Consider the following 20,785-nt stretch of genomic DNA (forward strand, 5'->3'; position numbering starts at 1 on the left):
TAGGCATGGGGCATGGAGAAGGGCCCTGTGTAGCTTGTCTCTTGGAATGCATGGCTGCTTTAGACTTAGTGAAAGCCTTGATGGAAAAAGAAGAGGAAGGTCTGAAGACACCTTGAGAGGAGGCAGACCTGTCTACATTTTGAGTTTCACCACCTAGAGTGGCTTCGGTATCTGTAATCGGGGTGTGGGCCGAGGAGCCTGCGACCTCGGGCACAGTAGACACCGCCAATGAAGTGTCGTCGGTAGGCAGGGGCTGTGTAGGCGCCTCACTGAGAACCGGACCACCTGTAGTCAGCTTTGGCGTGGTGTCGGTAGAGGCCGCGGACCTCGTGTGTCGGTCCTTATCTTTGCGTTTTTTAGACAAAACTGGAGTCGGAGTATCCAATGACATAATGTAGTTAAATTTTTTGCCAAAATAGTGCTGGGTGAACTCCGCCCAATGCTTAATGGTGCGTTTGTTGAATGTAGCACAAAAACGACAGACCGAGACGTCGTGGTCTGGGCCTAAGCAAGGAATGTAGAGGGAATGAAAATCCTTATGCGGTATTTGCTTCCCACATGAAATACAATTATTAACTTTGTCTGACATCGGTCTGAGGCAAGAAAAGTTTCCCCAACGGGGTACTTAGCTTTCAAGAAGACTTCGGTTGCAAAATATTTGTAATTTCAGGAGCTGGCCGACCGGCACTTGCGAACTGCTTCTGCTTCGGGCACCGCGTGGCAAGAAAGACTGAAGAAAATGGCGTCGGCTGGTTCATTTCTACCCCTGTCGCACTGACGTCAGGGAAGAAGCGACGACAACCGACGCCGGACCTAGACTTTGGAATTCGGCCGACCGAGGACCCGCCTGACGGCAGGAGAACCCATCTGTTATGACTGAAGCTGCATGCATGATGAACATCATGCAGTCAGCAAATGAGGTTAGGCAAAGGCCTTCTATATTTGCCTTGACTTCAGAAAATTATATTCCAAACAGGAGAGGTCCCTGTACCAAGCCCTGTGGGACTCCACTATTAACAGGCCTCTTGGTGGACATGGGTGGGTTCCCAACCTAAATAGCATGTGTCCTGTCAAAGACATTCGGCTATCCATCAGGTAACATAGGGATTTATGCCTAAATTTGCGAGTTTGTCTATAATACCAGAATGAGGTACCATGTCAAACGTCTTTGCCATCCTGTAGAGGCATATGCCAAGGTCTGCAGCACCAGCTAAAACTTCAGCACAGTAAATGCTACAGTAGAAAACACAGTATCCTGATGTAAAAGATGAGGACAAACTTTCAAAATTCTACTTTGAACCACACTTCAGGGTGGTCCCTGAACTTATCCAGCCACCTACCTACCACATGGAGCTGGCAAAAAATGTAATGCAAATAAATGTGGCAGAGAATGACACACTCTTGCCACCTCAATCCAAAGCCAAAAGTGTCCTCAACAAGCCAGCAAGGAGGCAAAATACTGTATTTACTGGATCCAAGCACTGACCACTAAGATACTTGATCAACTGTTCTGTCCACTTAAGAGAAGGACAGCAAAGGACATCTGCCTTTCTAAAGGTGAAAGGGGCAACGTTAGGGTGTCTCCACGCTGCTTTAATAGCATGCATAATAACTGGCTTCGAAACTCCTCAGTTTCCATTCTAAGAAACTTCTCCAGGTGTCTCTGAGGGGAGGGGATACACAGTCAAAATCAAACCAGATGCTCCTCAAAATGCTAAGGGATATCTCCAAAGGGTGGGTCAACTGAAGGCAGTAAACTCAACCATCTTTGCCTCAGACAAAATTACCTCAAGATCCTCTAACATGTTATGGGCAACAGTGAGAGTGAGTAAAGCCTCCACTAACACATGCAGCTGTAAGCTCAAATGCAGTATTACATGAAGGTGTGCATATGACCAATTGGGCACCGATTCCTGTTCCACAAGTACCCTGCGTTTGCAGGGAAGAAGCCTGCACAGAGTCTAGTGAAGGCTTCAGTTTGAATTTTCTCACTCAAAACTCAAACACCCACCAGACAAATATCTGCCCCATGTATTGGCCCTGAGACATGAAACATGAGTGCTGGTGTGGAACACGTAAATGAATCATCCTAATTTGGGATCTGCCACCATAACTGGACCACAGGGTAGGCCCAGGAGGACAATTCACAATTCCAAGTAGCACTGACATGTGGTCTAGTGACCCATGAAACAGCTCCAAGTGATCATGCAGGCTTATGATCTTTGTCATCTGAATGACCATGCAGAAAGGTGGTACAATAGCTCCTGAATGAATCAAAGGGGTGGAGCTGGGGTTGCGCTTCCTTCATCCTCCCCCGAGGTATACAATGACTTGGGACTTGCACCCGCACTGACGAAAAAGAGTACAAGGCTCAGCATCTGCATAGATGCAGAAACAGCTGCTATCTCAAAAGTGGAGGACATCCTTGGCTTGGACTGAGACAGGATACTTTTCTATCAAAGACCAGAAAGCCTGAAATTTTCTCCACTAGTGGGTGATGAAAAATCAGCTTTGGCCTTTCTTCATTTCATATAAAATCAGTTTTAAATAAATTTCACTCACTGACATACCACTACAACAATAACCAATATAGCATCTAACTACAAAAACAAAAAAATGCATCAGTCTGATACAAATTCATTAATAATGGTGCACTCCTGGGTACAGAAAAGCTTTATTGTGAAGGAGAACAGAATTTAACAATGAACAAACTAAGTAAAAACACAATTAACTAATTATCAATTACCAAAGTAAAAGAAATACACCAGCAACAATGCATAAAATTACACCAATATCGTATCTTTTAAACATGACATCTAATTTAGAATCTTTTTATTGCACATACTGAAATTTCTCTCTAATATGCGGTTCAGAAGGCAAAATAATCCCATCAGTTAACTTCTCATTTACATGAGTTCACAGAAATGTTGGTTTCCAATCCAGTCCAATCATAACCCAGTTTCTGACACTTATTCGCTGCCAAACTGAAAATAAAAGTTACAGTCACTCAATACCAGGATATCAAATACTATCAACTGAAAGATTCTCTGTAGATGTACAAGGACAACCATCTAAAAATAAATGTTTGCCAAGCACACTTGTTCACAATGCCATTTTCCCTTTGCTTGACCTCATCCACAATAAATGAAAGTTATGTACTTACCTTACCAATAGATCCATGTTGAATCTTTCCATCCAGTTCCATCTGTGGGTTACTGGAACAGACTCAGATTTGAGACTGGCCTTTCCAAAAGGCTTCAGCTCCCCTAGCTCCTCCTCCTTTACCCATAATGCCTAGCTCTGACAGACTAACCTCAGATTGAGTCTGCCCTCCTTCCAAAAAAAAAAAAAAAAAAAAAATGTATATAAAAAAAAAAAAACAAAATTCACTGCCTACCTCAAAAAACGGACACCAAGGACCCCAAAACATGAGGAGGAAAGAAACAGATTCCACTGACCAAAGGATCATGACAATATAATACAGGAGGGTATTAGGTGGGTGGAATGGTTGAACTGGACAGAAAGAGATGATACGGATCTCTCATTATGAAAGTACATTACACTTGTATCCAATGTTGTCTTTTCCATCCGGTTCAACCTGTGGGACACAGTCTCCAGCCATGTTGCATCCTACGGATGTCTTAGGAGAGTACATTCTGCAATGCAGTGGAACCAAAAGAGACTTTAAAGCTTGAATAAATATCTAAACTTGTAGTGGAACACAAAGGTATGAGGACCCACTCAAGTAGCAGCAGCACAGACATCATCCATAGCCGCTCTTGAGAGGAAAATCATATAAGTAGCCATAGCTTTAGTAGAATGACCCTTGGGTTTGCAAGGCAAATTCTTTCTTTCATACTGTAAACAAAGGAAATGCACTCAGATAAAGTAGGCTTAGATACTGATTTTCCCAATCAGGCTTTAGAAAAACAGATAAGCTACTGGTTAGACTTTCTGAAAGACTTGGTCCTACCCAGATAAAAATCTCAACTGTCCATGAATGCTGAAACAATGAAGCAAATATTTTTTATGAAAAAACTCCAGGAAGAACAATGGCAAGAGAATGGCCTGATATAAACTGTTTTCCATAGCCACCTTAGGCAAAAGCCAGGATCTGTTCTGAGACACACACTGACTTTACTAAAAAACAGGTACAGTGTTGCTGAGGATAAGGCTTGCAGTTCTGACACCTGCCCGGCTAAAGTAACAGCCACCAAGAACAGAGTTTTCCAATATAAAAGTTTCAAGGAAACTGATGCTGAGGGTTGAAAAGAAGCTCCAGCAAGCATTTGAAGCATAAAAAGTAGATCCCACAGTGGAACTGGGTCCCAGACTGAAGGGAGTAGTTAAAAAAAAAAACTCCCTTGAGGAAGGCTTCTGGAACCCTTAAAGCTGCTACTAGGGTATTACCTCTACCAATGTGAATGTTAGGAACTGCTGCCAAGTGCACCTTAATAGTGGAGTAACCAAATTTTGAATGAAATAAGTCAGACAGAAAATCAACAGTAGCCTCCAAAGGCGATGAAAAGGAGTTTAAACCCTTAGAATAAGTTCAGAGGGCAAACTGTCCCCATTTGATAGCACATACTTTGTGAGCAGAACGTCTCTGAGAGGAGGACAACATGTGGATCACTCTGTCTGAAAGCCTTGGACCTCTGGCCATTGAGGGAATGGTTTCTGGAACCCAGGACAGGCCAAAGAAAAGGGAACCACACCTGTTAGAGCCACAACATGACAATCACTCTGCAATGTTCAGCCTTCTGAAAGAACTTTTACTATTAATGGTGTTGGAGGATATGCACACAAGTGGTTAAGCATACAGAAGAGCATCCCTGGACGACTGTTCCTGGGGGAAAACTAAGGCATGATTACTGCTGCATTTGCTATTGGATGGAGAGGCAAAAATCGCAACATGGAGTGCTCCAGCATCAAAAGATCTCAGCAGCAATTCTTGGATTTAGGAATCACTTGGGAAGAATAAGAATGTTCCTGTTCAGACTATCTGCTAAAATACTGTACCTCCCTGGGATGTGCAATGCTACAAGAAACCGCTGAGACAAAATCGCCCACTGCCAAACCCTCATGGCCTTCCAGCAGAGAGAGTACGACTGGGTTTCTCCCTGTTTGACCAGCTATCTAACAGACATATTGTCCACAATGAAGTCACACCCTTGGGGGGAAGGTCCTGAAAAGCCTGCAACTCAAGGAGGACCACCCCCATCTCCACGAAACTGATGTGGAGATTGGCTGTGGTCATTTACCAGGTCCCCTGGACCATCTTCTCTTCAAATGCTGTCCCCACACGAGAAGGGCGGCATCTGAAGTGATTGTTCCCTGTGGAAGAACAACAAATGGACTCCCAGCAGATGCCAGGGAAGACTGCAACCACCACTGGATTTGATTCCAGAAAATTTGTGTCATATTACTGGAAAATCCATAGGATAAGTCAAATAGGACCACTGCACTGCAGAATTTTCATGTGGTACCCTGCTGAGGAACTAAAGAGATTGCCAAGTAACCTAAATATTTGAGAACCATGGATGGTGGAGGTTTTCTGTAATACAGCAAGGAGAAGACCTAAAGGCAAAGTGTAGATACTCTGAGTGCTGGAAGTTTTGCAATCTGACATACCATGCTCAATACACAGCCTATGAATTCCAATGTCTGAACTGGCTGAAGACTGGACTTCAGATGGTTTACAGTGATTCCCAAGGAAAGACACAATGGAGAAAAGAGTCCCTGGGCCCTGACTAGAGATTACCTCAATAACACCAGTGTCACAAAATACCAATACTATTCTACCCCTTTCTGCATTAAAAAAAAATAATAACCACACTTGCTTTTGTTGAGTCTCCTCCATTAATGCCTCAGTTTCAGATCATTATCAAATGTATGCCTCCCCAATAAACTCACACTTGCTGTATACAACCAGTCTCAAGAGGTACTCTGCCAAATGAACACACACAAATGCCAGACATAAATAACTTGTAACCACAATTAAGTACTGAAATCAGCATACAAAGCCTGGAATGACCAGGGTTCTTCTCCTTTCTTTGGGATTACTGAAATCACAGCCTACTTCCAGGGATACTGGTAAGGTGTTAGCTGTTAATATTTCCCTAAATATTCTAACCAAACATGGAATTCCTATGACTTTGACCACAGGAATCTTCTCTCCTAGGAAGGGGAAAACATGTCCACCCTCATTTGAGGAGGACAGGGTTGGTCAGCATTATCCCACATGGCTTAAAATTTGATCCTCTGAATGCTCCATTGCCCGCAGACCCTCAACAGATAGAACAGGTCCTCCTCATTGTCAGCTGAAAGGACATGAGTGAAGGCAGGGTTTGTGGAGTTCACAAGCTGAAAGAGATACCACAGTGAGGTCCTGCTTATGGCCCACTGCCGGTCATGCATCACCAAGACACAAAGAGATGCAAATGCAGGTCCCCTTGCTTGTTCAGATATCACAAGGCAGACTAGCAGCTGAACAGAATTACAAGAGATCCTGCATTCAGGTGCCTTCATGACAAAGGGAACTGAGTGCGGCTCCAACTGGTCTATGTAAAGACCCCCCCCCCCCGTGAAAAGAATGGGGCACTTTCCTTGAAAGTAAGAGGAACCAAGAGGATCTCCCCAGCTCAATAATGAAGTGTCCACTTACAGGACCTGTGACAAATTCAGAGGCAGAAAAGGCAGCTAACTGCCAGAGTGATAAGAAAGATGATCCAAAGCCACATACGAATGCACATCTCACAACCCAATGCAGCACCCCAGTCTTCAGGGCCAGAGTACAAGATATAAGCCCTCTGGTTATCTCCACAGGGAAGAACTGCTGAGACTGGAAGGCAATTAGCCCTGTGTCAAAGAAGACAACCCTCCAAGAAAGGGTCACTACAGAATACTACTAGCTGATGGAGACTGCCCAAGTACGACTACCAAACCACTTACTCCTCGGATTTCACTGGGCATCCCCTTAAGTGGCAGAAAAAAGGCAGTCATCCACGCAGGGGAAAACAGAGCTCCTTCTCTTGAAAGGCCTCAGTCGTAACACCTAGCATCTTTGTTAAACACTCTGAATGTACAAGAGTTCAAATTACAGCAACCTGTAATGCATATGGTGCCCATCCAAAGGGGAAGAAAAAAAATCCACACAGATCTTAGTAAATGACATGTCAGATGGTATCCATCATGTCTAGGAACACTATTCAGGGACGCTCTGGTAGCAGGGAAATAGGGGATTACATCTCCAAATGGTTACCATCCAGAACTTGTCAACTGGATTATGTTTTTCTGAAGTTCCTAAAGTCCAAGATGAGACGTAAACCCTTGGAAATAAGAAGAGACAGGGAATGCAATTCTCAGACTCATTTCAAAGAAAGTACAGTCCCTACAGAGACTATAAGGCCTGTCCCAAGAACTCTATGCAGAAGGCTTGGTTTCTAACAGAAGCCTTTTTTAGGGGAAGACTTAATCACACCACGTTGTGGCTGTCTGCAGCAATGTAGACTATCTATTTTGTGCTTGACTTACTCAGTTGGTTAATTATTTTTGTGATAACCACCCAGTAGGAGCAAAGCTGAAGTGCTGCTCCCTCCTAAGACAATTGTATGTTGGATTACCCTCCCAGAACACTTGGCTAGTACAGACAAATGGCAACTAAAACTAAGTGATGGCTGAAGGCTCTCTTCAGTTTGCAAGAATGGGGGGGGGGGGGTTGGTGTGGAAGACGAGGTCACAGAGGCCCTGAACAACAGTGGGAGCTTGTCTTCTATTAATATAGTCATACAGCAGATCTTGAGAAAGCTGCCTGAAAAGGCCATCTGCCTGGAAGGCAGCCATTCAGGATTGTCTGCATGGGCTCTTCCCTGAAACAGAAGACCCTAAGTAACACCACTCTATGTAGGGCACATGCACAAGTCTGCTGGCTTACTCTAAGCCAGCACAATCACAGCATCAGCAAAACAAATGGTAGCCCACTGTAGAATTCATGATCAGGGCCTTCTCCAGTTATTTGAGGCCCCAAATGACTAGGGTGGGCTGGAACCTAGGCAGGCGAGAGAGAATTCAGGGTATCAAAGCACTAATGTGGCAGAGTACACCATCTTCATGGCCATCAAATCCAAAATATAAAACTCCTTGTCAGGTGCCCAGGTAACAAAGCGCTCTGGTGTCTAGGACGTGTGCAGGAGTGAAGAAAGAGTCCACTCCATGACGCAGAAGGAAGACCACACCCCACTCAACCAGAAGCCTTTAAAAGGCAAAAACTTTTTTGGGAGCAGATGTCACTCTTCTTAATGGGTTTCCTTAGAGGAATGACAGAAATTTTAGTATTTATAGACTTTTCTCAGTGAAAATATAGGAGACACTGCCAAGTCTATGATGGACTTCATGAGCTGGAGGATTTCTACAAAGAACGGGATCATCTGGTAGTGAAGTCTTACGTTGCTTACTCATCTCAGCATCCTCCAGGGTTACAAATGGGGTGGGAAAATCCCACTCTTACTTCCCTTCTAGTCTATGCAAGCCCATGCATGCCCACTGTGCAGAGTTCACTTCCCTTCTAGTCTGTGCAGAGTTCACTTTCCTTCTAGTCTGTGCAAGCCCATGCATGCCCAACTGTGCAGAGTTCACTTCCTTTCTAGTCTGTGCAAGCCCATGCATGCCCACTGTGCAGAGTTCACTTTCCTTCTAGTCTGTGCAGAGTTCACTTTCCTTCTAGTCTGTGCAAGCCCATGCATGCCCACTGTGCAGAGTTCACTTTCCTTCTAGTCTGTGCAAGCCCATGCATGCCCACTGTGCAGAGTTCACTTCACTTCTAGTCTGTGCAAGCCCATGCATGATTACTGTGCAGAGTTCACTTCCTTTCTAGTCTGTGCAAGCCCATGCATGCCCACTGTGCAGAGTTCAATTCCCTTCTAGTCTGTGCAAGCCAATGCATGATGACCACTGTGCAGAATTCAGCACGTGATAGGCAGGTACTGGCACATGCTTGATCCTGAACGTTATCGCAAATTTACGACTGATGGGACATCAGTGACACATCTCTACGAACAGGCCAGCTGTGAAAGTGCCCCTGGTCATCTGCCCATGCCATGGATGCACTCTGTAAGGTGGTTTACCAATGTAACCTTTACAACTTGACAGTGAACAGGTGATATGTTAAGATCACGATGCTGTCTTGATAAACAATCCATGTCTCATCTACAAATTCACCCCCTAGTAGTGCAGTCTATGGGGTCATTCTAGAAGCTGGCAGCAAGTGCAGTCAAATAAAAGAGGTCTTAGTGAGCAACCCTAAAAGTTGAGAAGGAAAGTAGAGATTATTTTTATCATACAAGCTAAATGATCCAAAAACATTCTTATCACACTGAACAATTACCAAGTGGGTTTGCTCCTATGAACACCTCTTCAAAACTCCTTTTCGGCATATCTGGCAAAGACTGAATGTACAATCGAGCCTACAATAACAGAGAGAGAGAGTGAAAGAATAGCTTTTTTAAAATTGTGACACAAAATACTAACAAATTATAATGAATGTATGCTTGAGTGTTGCACAATAATTAATGTATTTTTTTTTTCAACAAGTACACCTTAGAAAGTGACACAAAAATGCATTAAAACCAAACGAGACATGTGCCTTCAAATAAAAAGAAGGCCAAATAAGCAGTGGGAGATCCCTGAATAAAGCTCTGTGGCCAAAAAAGACTTTTCTACATTGGGGGAAAAAAAAAAAAAAAAACATCATATAGTGCCACTGCACAGGACACTAGTGGACAGCTCATGCTCAACACCAGCCAACACTGATCACCAAAAATGATGCAACATTAGCAAACTCCAGCTGCAAATCAGGTGCAAAGATAGCTATGTACTATAAGCAATTTAAGCCAACACTCATTTCCGAATTTCAGAACACAAGCAAAAGGTAAAGACGACTGCAGGATACTTAGTCAAAGAAGAGTTTTGCAGCATACTAGACTCTGAAAGGGTCTCAGTAGTACCCTGCGAATCAACAGAAGTGGGCATAAGGGGCTGCGAAAGCGCCTCACTGAGGATCGGAGAACTGATGACTAGCTTAACGGAAGCATTGTCGGTAGGTCTGGACCTGTGTGGTCTGCCTCTGTCTTTATCTCTACATTTTTTTGGCAGTTCTGCTATCAGATGGCTTACAAAAGCCATATCAGAAGTCGAGGACTGTAAGTGAAAAAATCTGGCTACAATAAGGATCTTACGACGAATACTTCTGGCATTGAACAAAGCACAGAAGTGACAACGAGGGATGTCGTGGTCTTGGCCTAAACAAATGACAGTAAGAGTGGAAGTCTCAGTGTGGTATTTGTTTTCCACATGCGAGACAATTATTAACTTTTTCTGACATCGGTTAGTGTAAGAAAAAAGGATTCCCAATGGGGTACTTAGATTTAGAAGACTTCAACTTCAATTCGGCAGACGAAAACTCAGGTAGTGGCCAACCGGCACTCGTGTGAACTGCTTCTGCTTTGGGCTCCACGGCAAGAAAGACTGATGTAATGGTGTCGACTGCCTTACTTTATACTACTGATGAGACCTGACGTCCGTCCTCAAGCGACAGCAACAAATGCAGAAAAACTAAGTCTCTGGTATTCGGGCCGGCCGAGGGCTACCCTGGCAGGGATAACCCAAATGTGATGATTGCAACAGTGAAATAAAGAACATCACACATCATCCAATGAATTCCTCTCTAGCAAACCCTAATTACTGAAGTGACATTACATTTTTCTGGAAATGAACCTGAAATTAAATTCTAATAAAACATGTTAGAAGCGTACTGCACTCTTATCTGTAAGCAGTACACAATCTGAAGATGTAACAACAGGAGCTGCTTCTCTACATGCCAAGTAGCTGACAAGTCTTTTTAGAAACACAACCTAGAATTTAGACTGTTAGAGAACAGCTAGCTAAACCATTTTCTGCAGCAGCAACCAAGGACTGAATAGCAGTTAAGATCCTGAACCAAAAAGTGAAGGCTTAATAGGCAAATGAAAAGCTAACAGCTTACTATCCCAAAGCAAGGAGGGAGGTATGGGATTAAACTACAGCATATCTAACCCCAGGGGAGCTACCCTAACACAAGGAGGGAGGTACGGGATTAAACTACACCATCTCTGACTCCTGGAGAATATACAATGTAGTGTACCCTGCTGGAATTGCAACACAACACTAGATACCTCGCTGAAAGGTATATTAGTACTACTGCAGGTAGTGTTATCTCTAGACAGTGGCACAGCATTCAGAAAATTTCCACCAACCTACAAAACCGTGATGCCAAAGGTCAGCAGGAAAAGACGATCGTTAAGACAAGGTTAAATACAACTACCATCACCATACAAGCAGATCAGTGATGTGACAAAGCCTTCTACAGTGAACAACTGCAAGGGCATTCTTGCATGTAAACCCATCTACCCAAACTACTGAAATCTTCCCCTGCCACTCCAGAATGTGCTCCTGCCTCCAGCCAGTGTGCCTTCAGATGCCAGGCTAGGATGGTGACCTTGATCTCATGTAGATCCTCAATTTAACCCCCACATACTAAGTGAGGTCATCACCAACACACACAAACATACCACATAACTCAGTCTGTACACAATTCAAACTTTCTTGCTGCTTTTCACTAAAGTTATGGCACCCATAAGGACACTGCAGAATGCATGACATTTCAGCCCACCCACAGTACAAGTACAATGTTCAAATATGGGAAACTAAAGTGTACAAAGATACCAAAACTTCATCCTACCTACTGTCAAAGTACAATGCCTAAATACAGGAAAACAAAGTGCATACTGACATGAAAACGTCACCCCAATCACTGTGAAAGTTCAGTGTCTAAATACAAGAAAAGAAGTGTACAATGATACGAAAAATTCACCCCACAAATGGTGTAAAGTACAGCATGTAAATAAACTAAACCTCAATATAGCCACCTTAATAGTACAGAGGCAAGGTATCCATAGGTCCCACTGAAAACCCCAATTTAGAAAGTGAGGGGCCTGGCAGGATGAAGTGACTGATGCCTACGTTCTCCTATAACAGAGGGAGTGAAAAACATGATGCCTGGGAAAGCCTCTCAGTACATCTGAGGGTTAACTTAAGGAGCAGCAACAGCGTCCTGATGTTACTGCACTAGCCATCTCCACAATCATGGCAATTAACCATCCAACATGAGTATGACAGCTTCCAGGCTCCATATTCACTGCTCCCCATTGGCTTTCTTGTCCAAAACACTTAATGAGTACCGCTGAGGTCGAGGGTCGCATCCAGGGTACCATGAATGCAGCTACTAGGAGATTTAAGAATGGGCAAGCAGGAAAGACATGGAAAACAGCCTTAGGCTGTGCAATGTAAGGCTGGGGTTGGGGTTAGATTAAAATATAAATAAAAAATAAATAAATAAAACTAGACCACAATGTACATGAAAAATTAAACTTCCCCATCCACTGTACAAATACATGTGAACTAAAGAAACCAAAATTATAAGGATACCAAAACTTCACCTCAACCACTGTGTAAAATACAACATGTAAACAAAGGAAACCACAAGTATAAAGACACCAAAAAGTACAGTTTTGTACCTACCATAAATGTAGATGTTCGAGGATCCCCATTGCTGCAGTCCTTACTATTGGGTGTAGTCCGCTGTCCAGTCGGCCCGAATACCAGAGTATATGGCTGACGTCGGTCAGGGCGCATTAGACTGACGTCAGTACGTCAGTGTACTAATGCGCATGACCGACGTCATATCCTCAGTCTTTTCTTGCCCCAGATGTCAGAAGACCCTAAAAAGACAAGGCCCAAAATACCTGCACCAAAAATATGTACAATATATACAAGAATATATACAAAAATATCAGCATGTAACCTCACCTACACAACCACCCCTAAACACAGAGGGAAGGAGGGAGGGTAAATTGGACTGCAGCAATGGGGATCCTCGAACATCTACATTTATGGTAGGTACAAAACTGTACTATGTTCTTCGTTCCCATTGCTGCAGTCCTTACTATTGGGTAGAATCCCAAAGCAGAGGTAAGGGAGGCTGGCAAATCATAAAGAAGCAGGAGCTGACAACATGCCTTGCAAAACAGCTGTGGCAAAACCAGCCCTAGACTTAGAGTAGATAGGAAGATGATAATGCTTAGAGAAAGTATGCACTGAACTCCAAGTAGCTGCTTCCAAAATATCCTTAGTTGCCACCCCCCTTAGAAATGCTGTTGAAGTGGCAGTAGCCCTAGTGGAATGAGGCCTAATCCCAGCTGGAATCTCCTTGCCATGATGGGAATAACAAAATGCAATGCAAAAGCCAATCCACCTAGAAATAGTTTGTTTTGACACAGGCTTGCCCTGCGAACTCAAAGCAAAAGAAACAAACAACTGCTGAGACTGCCTAAAATCCTTAGTCCTGCTTAAATAATAACGCAATTGCCTGTGTACATCTAAAGTGTGCAAAATCTTTTCCCCTTTATTTTGGGGGTCTGCATAAAAAGTAGGCAAATGAATAGTTTGGTTTAAAGCCACACTAGAAACCACCTTAGGCATAAAGGAAGGATTAGTGCGTAATGATACCCTATCCTTATGGAAAATCAAAAGGGCTCTACTGCCATAAGGGCCTGCAACTCAGACACCCTTCTTGCAGAAGTAATAGCCAACAGAAAAGCAGTCTTCCATGACAAGTATTTCAATTCAGCAGTAGCCGCAGGCTCAAAAAGGTTGTAAAGTAAGTTTTTCCAACACAAAATTGAGATCCCAAGCAGGAGTAGGAGCTCTATTGGGGTCTTATATTCTTTGCCCCTCTAAGAAACTGCTTGAACAAAGGATGCGAAAACAATGGTGGGTCACAATCATAGTGAGCTGAAATTGCTGCAGCATGAATCTTAATGGAAGAGAAGGACAAACCTTTGTCCAATAACTCAGTAAGATATTGAAGAGCCACACTCAAATTAGGCTCAGAAATCTCCAAATTCTTTGCTGTACTCCAAAATAAAAATCTCTTCCATTTTTCTGCGTACACTTTCCTTGTACTAGGTCTTCTAGCTTCCATAATCACATTTAAAACTTGTTGAGGAAGTTGAGACCTGCTGTGTTTCAACACAGAATATGCCAGGCTGTTAGATGAAGAGAGTGAAGCTTGACATTGAGCAGATGACCGTCCTTCTGAGATAACAGATGAGGAATCAGAGGTAAAGGCCATGGAGGCTTCTTTACCAGACTCCGTAGTAGTGGGTACCAGTGTTGCCGAGGCCAATCTGGAGCTATCAAAATCATCCTTGGCCTGTCTTGTCTGACCTTTAATAGTACCTTTGGAAGAAGAGGCAGAGGTGGAAAGGCATACACATGAAGGTTTTTCCAACTGAAAGACAGAGCATCCACTTTCCAAGCTGTGTGATGAAACCCCTTTGTGCAATACTTTGGCAGCTGGTGGTTTAGTGGAGAAGCGAACAGATCTATGTCTGGAGTTCCCCATGACACTGTCAATTTCTGAAATACATGAAGATCCAGTTTCCACTCGTGGGGATCCATGATTTGTCTGCTTAACACATCTGCTAAGGAGTTCTGTGCTCCTGGCAGAAACCTTGCCTGAAGAGTTAGTTGCAAGCTTAGCGCAGTCTCCCATAAAATCATTGCTTGCCTGCATAGAGGATAAGAATGTGTTCCCCTTGCTTGTTGATGTACCACATGACAGTTGTGTTGTCTGTTAGAATCAACACCTGCCCTGGAAGAAGTAACTCCTTGAAAGCCATTAATGCAAACTGGACTGCTAACATCTCCTTCATGTTGATATGTAGATGCTGTAGTCTGGCAGGCCACTTGTCTTGTATCCACTTTCCATTTAGATGAGCTCCCCAAGCAATGTCCGAGGCATCTGTCGTTAAAATCTGACTCGCCTCTGGCCGGGTCACAGAGAGTCCCTTGTTTAGGTGACATTCCTGAGCCCACCACAAAAATTCCTTTTGAAGGCAAGGTATTATTTGAATGACAGTGTCCAAATCCTGGCAGTGCTGTGTCCATACATTTTTGAGATACCATTGTAGCTTCCTCATATGCAGTTTGGCATTGGGAAGCACCAGAATACAAGATGCCATGAACCCTAATGCTTGAAGGACTGTCCTTGCAGTCAGCACGGACTGATGAGATAGTTGATGGAAGTAAAGTGATAGATTCTTTTGTTTGTCCGGGGTTAAAAAGGCCATCTGGGCTGCTGTATTCAGTCTCACACCCAGAAAGCACATGTCTTGAGAGGGCACTAGACTGGACTTTATTTCGTTCACAGAATACCCTAGGCATCTTAGCACTGCTATAACATATTCCAGATGCTGTAGAAGGTCTTCCTTTTCTTGAGCCAGAATCAGGCAGTCGTCCAAGTAAGGATAGATTTGAATTCCTTGTAGCCTGAAGTAAGCTATCACTGGAGCCAGAACCTTTGTGAATACTCTGGCCGCAGTAGATAAGCCAAAGGGCAATGCAGAGAACTGATAATGAGAATTTCCAGCTCGAAACCGCAGATACTTCCTGCAACTTAGCCTTATAGGCACATGAAGGTAAGCTTCCTTGAGATCTAAAGTTACCATCCAGTGATCTTTGCCCAGCAGAGGTAAAAGCTGTTGTAACGTCAACATCTTGAACTTGGGAATGTCCAGATAAGTGTTGAGGAGAGATAAATCCAAAATTGGTCTCCACGTGTTCCCCTTCTTTGGTACTAGGAACAGGCGAGAATAAAATCCTAGGCCCCTTTCTGATACAGGGACTGGCTGAATGGCCCCCATCTGGAGTAACTGAGAAACTTGCTTGTGAGCCTCTTTTCTTTGTGGAGGAGGAACGTCTGGCATGCCTTTGAAAGGGGCATTGTATGGAAATAAAACCTGTAACCGTGGTGAATGATATCCAACACCCATCTGTCTTGAGTGATTAAATCCCAATTTTCTTTGAAAAGAGACAGTCTTCCTCCCAAAGGAGCTGCCAGACGAGAATCTACTGGCAGCTGAAAAGGCAGGTCATTGGGTCTGTTTACGAAAGGACTGACCCCTGCCCTCACCAGAAGTCTGAGCAGGTGAACTCCCTGTTCTAGGCCTAAAAGAACCTTGAGCCCTGCCCCTACCACGTCTAGACCTACCCCTAGACTGGGAATCATAAGCAGGATATGTCCACCCCTTAGCAGGCCAATTTCTACTAAACTTGGTGGCTGCACCTGCAAAAAATCTTTAACAGTTTGCATAGACTTAGCTTTGTCCTCCATTTTCTTTAAAACTGCTTCCACAGGCGAACCAAACAACACATCAGACTGTAGAGGAGCATCCAAAATCCTTGTCTTAACATGCTCAGCTAAATTCTGATCCCTCAACCAGGCATGCCTGCGAAGAACAGAACTAGTGGCAGCCACCCTCGAGGAGGCCTGTACAGCATCAAAACCACATTGCAAAGAATGCTTACCCACTTGTTCAGACACATGAACCAAATCCAGCAACTCTTTACACTCAATACCTTCCGCCAAAGCATCCACCTTAGATTTCAATTGTGAAAGGAGATAATTTTGATATTTTAGCATGTGAAACTGACAATAAAACATGCACATGGCTAGAGTGGAAGAAGTATACACTTTCTTTCCCCACCTATCCAAAGCCCTTGCCTCTTTATCAGTGGGAACAGGATTTTTAACCACAGAGGCCTTAACACCTTTAGGCCCCTGAGAAACAGTTTCTGGGTCCGCCCTTGGACTCTTAAACAAATACTTATGAGCTTCGGGCACCCTATAATACCTATCAGGTTTAACAGGAGCAGGAGGCAAAGAGTCAGGGTTCAGGGAAGCCTCTGCAAAACATCTTCCACCACATTCAACACAGGAGGTATAGCTAAGGGCCTATGCTGGGGTAAAACAAGAATTCCCTAAGCCTTTTCCTGAATCAGAGTAATCCTGGCCTTCCCATTTAAAGTGCTCCCTCATGGAATGCAGAGTCTCTGAAAATGAGAAATCCTCAGGAGGAGAAGCTGTAGGAGTGGAATCATCCACATCAGAATCAGAATAAGGAGGATACTCCTGCAAATCTTCCGCAGAAGACTCAGAAGCCTCTGAACCCTGTTCAAAACTATCAAACTCGGTTCCACCCTAGGCCTCTTATCAGGAGGGGCATAGAACCTCTAATCATAGTAATCAAATCTTCTGCCATTTTAAGCATATGTTTCTTAGGTACAGAACCCAAATGCTAGGAGAAGCCCCACTGAAGCTGAACTTGGCCTACCTCTCAAAGAAGTTTTGGCAACAGAAGGAGAGGCTCTAACTACCTTGGGAAGAGAGGGAAGAACAGTTACCTGAGAAGCCCCTCAGCCTGGCCTAGCTCCTGAGAAGGCACATCCTGTAACAGTAAAGTTTCTGCCTGAGACTCCATGGAAACTCCTGGCAAAACCTCTGGCTCCACTGAGCCTTCTAAAGAACCGACGTCCGGGACTGCCGGTTCATCAACCCTAGGCTTCGCTGTTTTGTCCTTGCGCTTCTTGGACGAAGCGGGCATCGGAGCATCCGACGGCATTTTATAATTGCAACGCTTCCCAAACACTAACCTGGCACAGTCTAACCTCCTCTTAATAGTGCGTTTGTTAAACCTAGCACAAGAGCGGCAACCAACAACGTCGTGCTCAGGCCCTAAACAAGGTATACACAAGGTATGGTAATCCCTATGAGGTATCTGTTTCCCACAAGAAATACAGTTATTCACTTTTTCTGACATCCGGTTAAATACTGAGGCAAGAAAAAACCAAAATGTTCCCCAACGGGGTACTTAGCCAACTCTGCTTCGGTCTGAAACTCCGGTTTCGGAAATATTTCAGAACGCCAACCTGCACTCGCAAAACTGCTTCTGCATCGGACCATGCGGCAAAAAAGACTGAGGATATGACGTCGGTCATGCGCATTAGTACACTGACGTACTGACGTCAGTCTAATGCGCCCTGACCGACGCCAGCCATATACTCTGGTATTCGGGCCGACTGGACAGCGGACTACACCCAATAGTAAGGACTGCAGCAATGGGGAACGAAGAACATCATCACCCCAATCATTGTGTTACAGTTGTGTACACTTACCATAAATGTAGATGTTCGAGTGTATTCACTGTTGCAGTCATTACATTTGGGTAATCTGCTGGCAGGTTGCCCTCAGTCGGCCTGATTAACAAAGTCTTGGGTCCTGCGTCAGTTGCTGTCCCTTCTTCCATGACGTCACGTCATCAGGGGTATAAAACATGCAGCCGACGCCATTTTCATCAGTTTTTCTTGCCCCAGATGGCAGGTGCCCCCCAAATGGGGAGCTATATATATATATATATATATATATATATATATATATATATATAAATATAAATATAATTTAGAACACAAAACATATACCTCCAAACAAAAGCAAATACACCAAAAAGGCTTTTAAGCATAGTAAAAGAAAGAAGAGGTATAGTGAGAGAAAAACAGGGGGCTGGAGGGTGGGTAACCAGGACTGTAACAGTGAATACACTCAAACATCTACATTTATGGTAAGTGTACACAACTGTACTATGTTCTTCGTGTTTCACTGTTGCAGTCATTACATTTGGGTAGATTCCCAAAGCTATGGTTGGGAGGATGGATTTATACAGCATTAGGAGCAGCTATAAGGCCCTGCAGGACAGCAGTGGCAAAGCCTGCACTGGATTTAGAAAAGAGAGGTAAATGGTAATGTTTGGTGAACGTATGAACTGAGCTCCAGGTAGAAGCTTCTAGAAAGTCTCTGGTAGGAACCCCTCTGAGAAAGGCTGCAGAAGTAGATACAGCCCTGGTGAAATGGGATCTGATCCCCTTGGGGACAGGTTTATCATGGTGCATGTAGCAGAAACGAATACAATGGCTTATCCATTTAGAAATAGTCTGCTTTGAGATAGCCTTTCCCTCTGCCCCTGCAGCAAATGCCACCAGTAGTTGCTCAGCTTTTCTTAGAGGTTTTGTCCTGCTTAAGTAGAATCTAAGTTGTCTGTGTGCATCCAATGAATGCAGAATCCGCTCACCCTTGTTCTGTGGATTGGGAAAGAAAGTTGGCAGATGAATGGTCTGATTAAGAGCCACACTGGATACCACCTTAGGCATGAAAGATGGATTGGTCCTAAGAGCCACCCTGTCCAGATGAAAAATAATGAAAGGCTCCACTGCCATAAGAGCCTGTAATTCTGAAATCCTTCTAGCTGAAGTGACTGCTAAAAGGAAAGATGTTTTCCAGGAGAGAATTTTTAAATCTGTAGTAGCAGCTGGCTCAAAAGGTGGTACAGTGAGTTTTTCCAAAACAAAATTCAGGTCCCATGCAGGAGCTGGTGCTCTCCTGGGAGGTCTTACATTTTTGGCCCCTCTGAGGTATTGCTTTAGCAGAGGATGAGAAAAGAGGGGAGGCTCTGTGTTCTAATGAGCTGAAATGCAGAGGCATGGATTTTTATAGAAGAAAAAGATAGGCCCTTGTGAAGCATCTCAGTTAAATATTGCAGAATCTGAGGAATATTGGGCATTGCTGTGCTTATTTCCTTGTGCTTGGTTCCAGGCACAGAATCTTTTCCATTTGTCCGCATAAGATTTTCTAGTACTAGGCCTTCTAGCCTCCTAAATGACATCCATCACAGGTTTGCTGAGAGATGTAACTGGTGAAATTAGTTGATTAGCCATGCTGCAAGATTCAGAGTTTGGAGCTGAGTGTTCAGAATTTGATAATTCTGCTGAGACTGTAGGTAAGGTGTCAGAGGCAGGTACCACGGAGGAAGGTGCGACATATTGCGTAGGAGCGGGTACCAGTGTTGGCGAGGCCAGTCTGGTGCAATCATTATCATTTTTGTTTTTTCCTGTCTGACTTTTAGTAAGACCTTGGAGAGCAGAGGCAGAGGAGGAAAGGCATAGACTGATAGGTTTTTCCAGCTGAAGGACAGAGCATCTATTTTCCAAACTTTTTGTGATGAATTCTTGTGCAGAATTTGTCTGATAGTTTTGGGGTGAGGCAAAAAGATCTATGTCTGGGCTCCCCCATTTGCGTGTCAACATGCTGAAGATTTGTAGATCCAGTTTCCATTCATGTGGGTCCATAAGATTTATGCTTAGTGCGTCTGCCAGAGTATTTTGCTTTCCTGGCAGGAATTGTGCTTGTAGATGTATTTGGTAAGTCAAGGCCATGTTCCACAATGCCATGGCTAGTCTGCAAACGTGGTAGGAATGGGTACCCCGATGCTTGTTTATGTACCACATGACTGTGGTGTTGTCTGTCTTTATCAGTAGTTGTCCTGGATGAAGACAGTCCTTGAAGGCTGTCAGAGCATGCTGTACAGCTAGCATTTATTTCTGGTTGATATGTAGGTGCATTTGATTTGGGCTCCATTGGCCATGAATGCATCTCTCTGCCAGATACGCCCTCCCCAAGCATAATCTGATGTGTCTGTAGTCAGGGTTTGGGCGGCAGGGGGTGGAATGAATGATAGTCCCTTGTTTTGGTGGCAGGACTCTGCCCACCATAGGAACTCTAGCTGCAGGCAAAGAATGATAGGAATCATTGTTCCCAGGCTGTGACAATGTTACTCCATGAGCTTTTTAGGTACCACTGAAGTTTTCTCATATGCAGTCTTGCATATGGAATTATTAGGATGCAGGAGGCCATGAACCCCAAAGCCTGCAGAATTTGTCTTGCAGATAGCTGGGTTTGTGTGGCCACCTGTTTGAAGTAAGTCATCAATTGAATTTGTTTTTCTGGTGTAAGGTAAGTCAT

General features: G+C 43.9%; 1 protein-coding gene across 2 annotated transcripts in view; it reads right to left on the bottom strand.

The window, feature by feature from the left end:
• Nucleotides 1-20,785, bottom strand: part of MAPK14 (mitogen-activated protein kinase 14) — a 1,171,379-nt gene that overhangs the window by 86,954 nt on the left and 1,063,640 nt on the right. For both annotated transcript variants that reach the window (XM_044076538.1, XM_044076537.1), the window contains exon 10: nt 9,383-9,461. In XM_044076538.1, the coding sequence (XP_043932473.1) occupies nt 9,383-9,461 (79 nt within the window). The remainder of the gene's footprint in view (nt 1-9,382; nt 9,462-20,785) is intronic.

Source organism: Protopterus annectens, chromosome 7.part0, assembly GCF_019279795.1.
Source record: "Protopterus annectens isolate FY-2018-M chromosome 7.part0, PAN1.0, whole genome shotgun sequence".
Classification (NCBI taxonomy): domain Eukaryota; kingdom Metazoa; phylum Chordata; order Ceratodontiformes; family Protopteridae; genus Protopterus; species Protopterus annectens.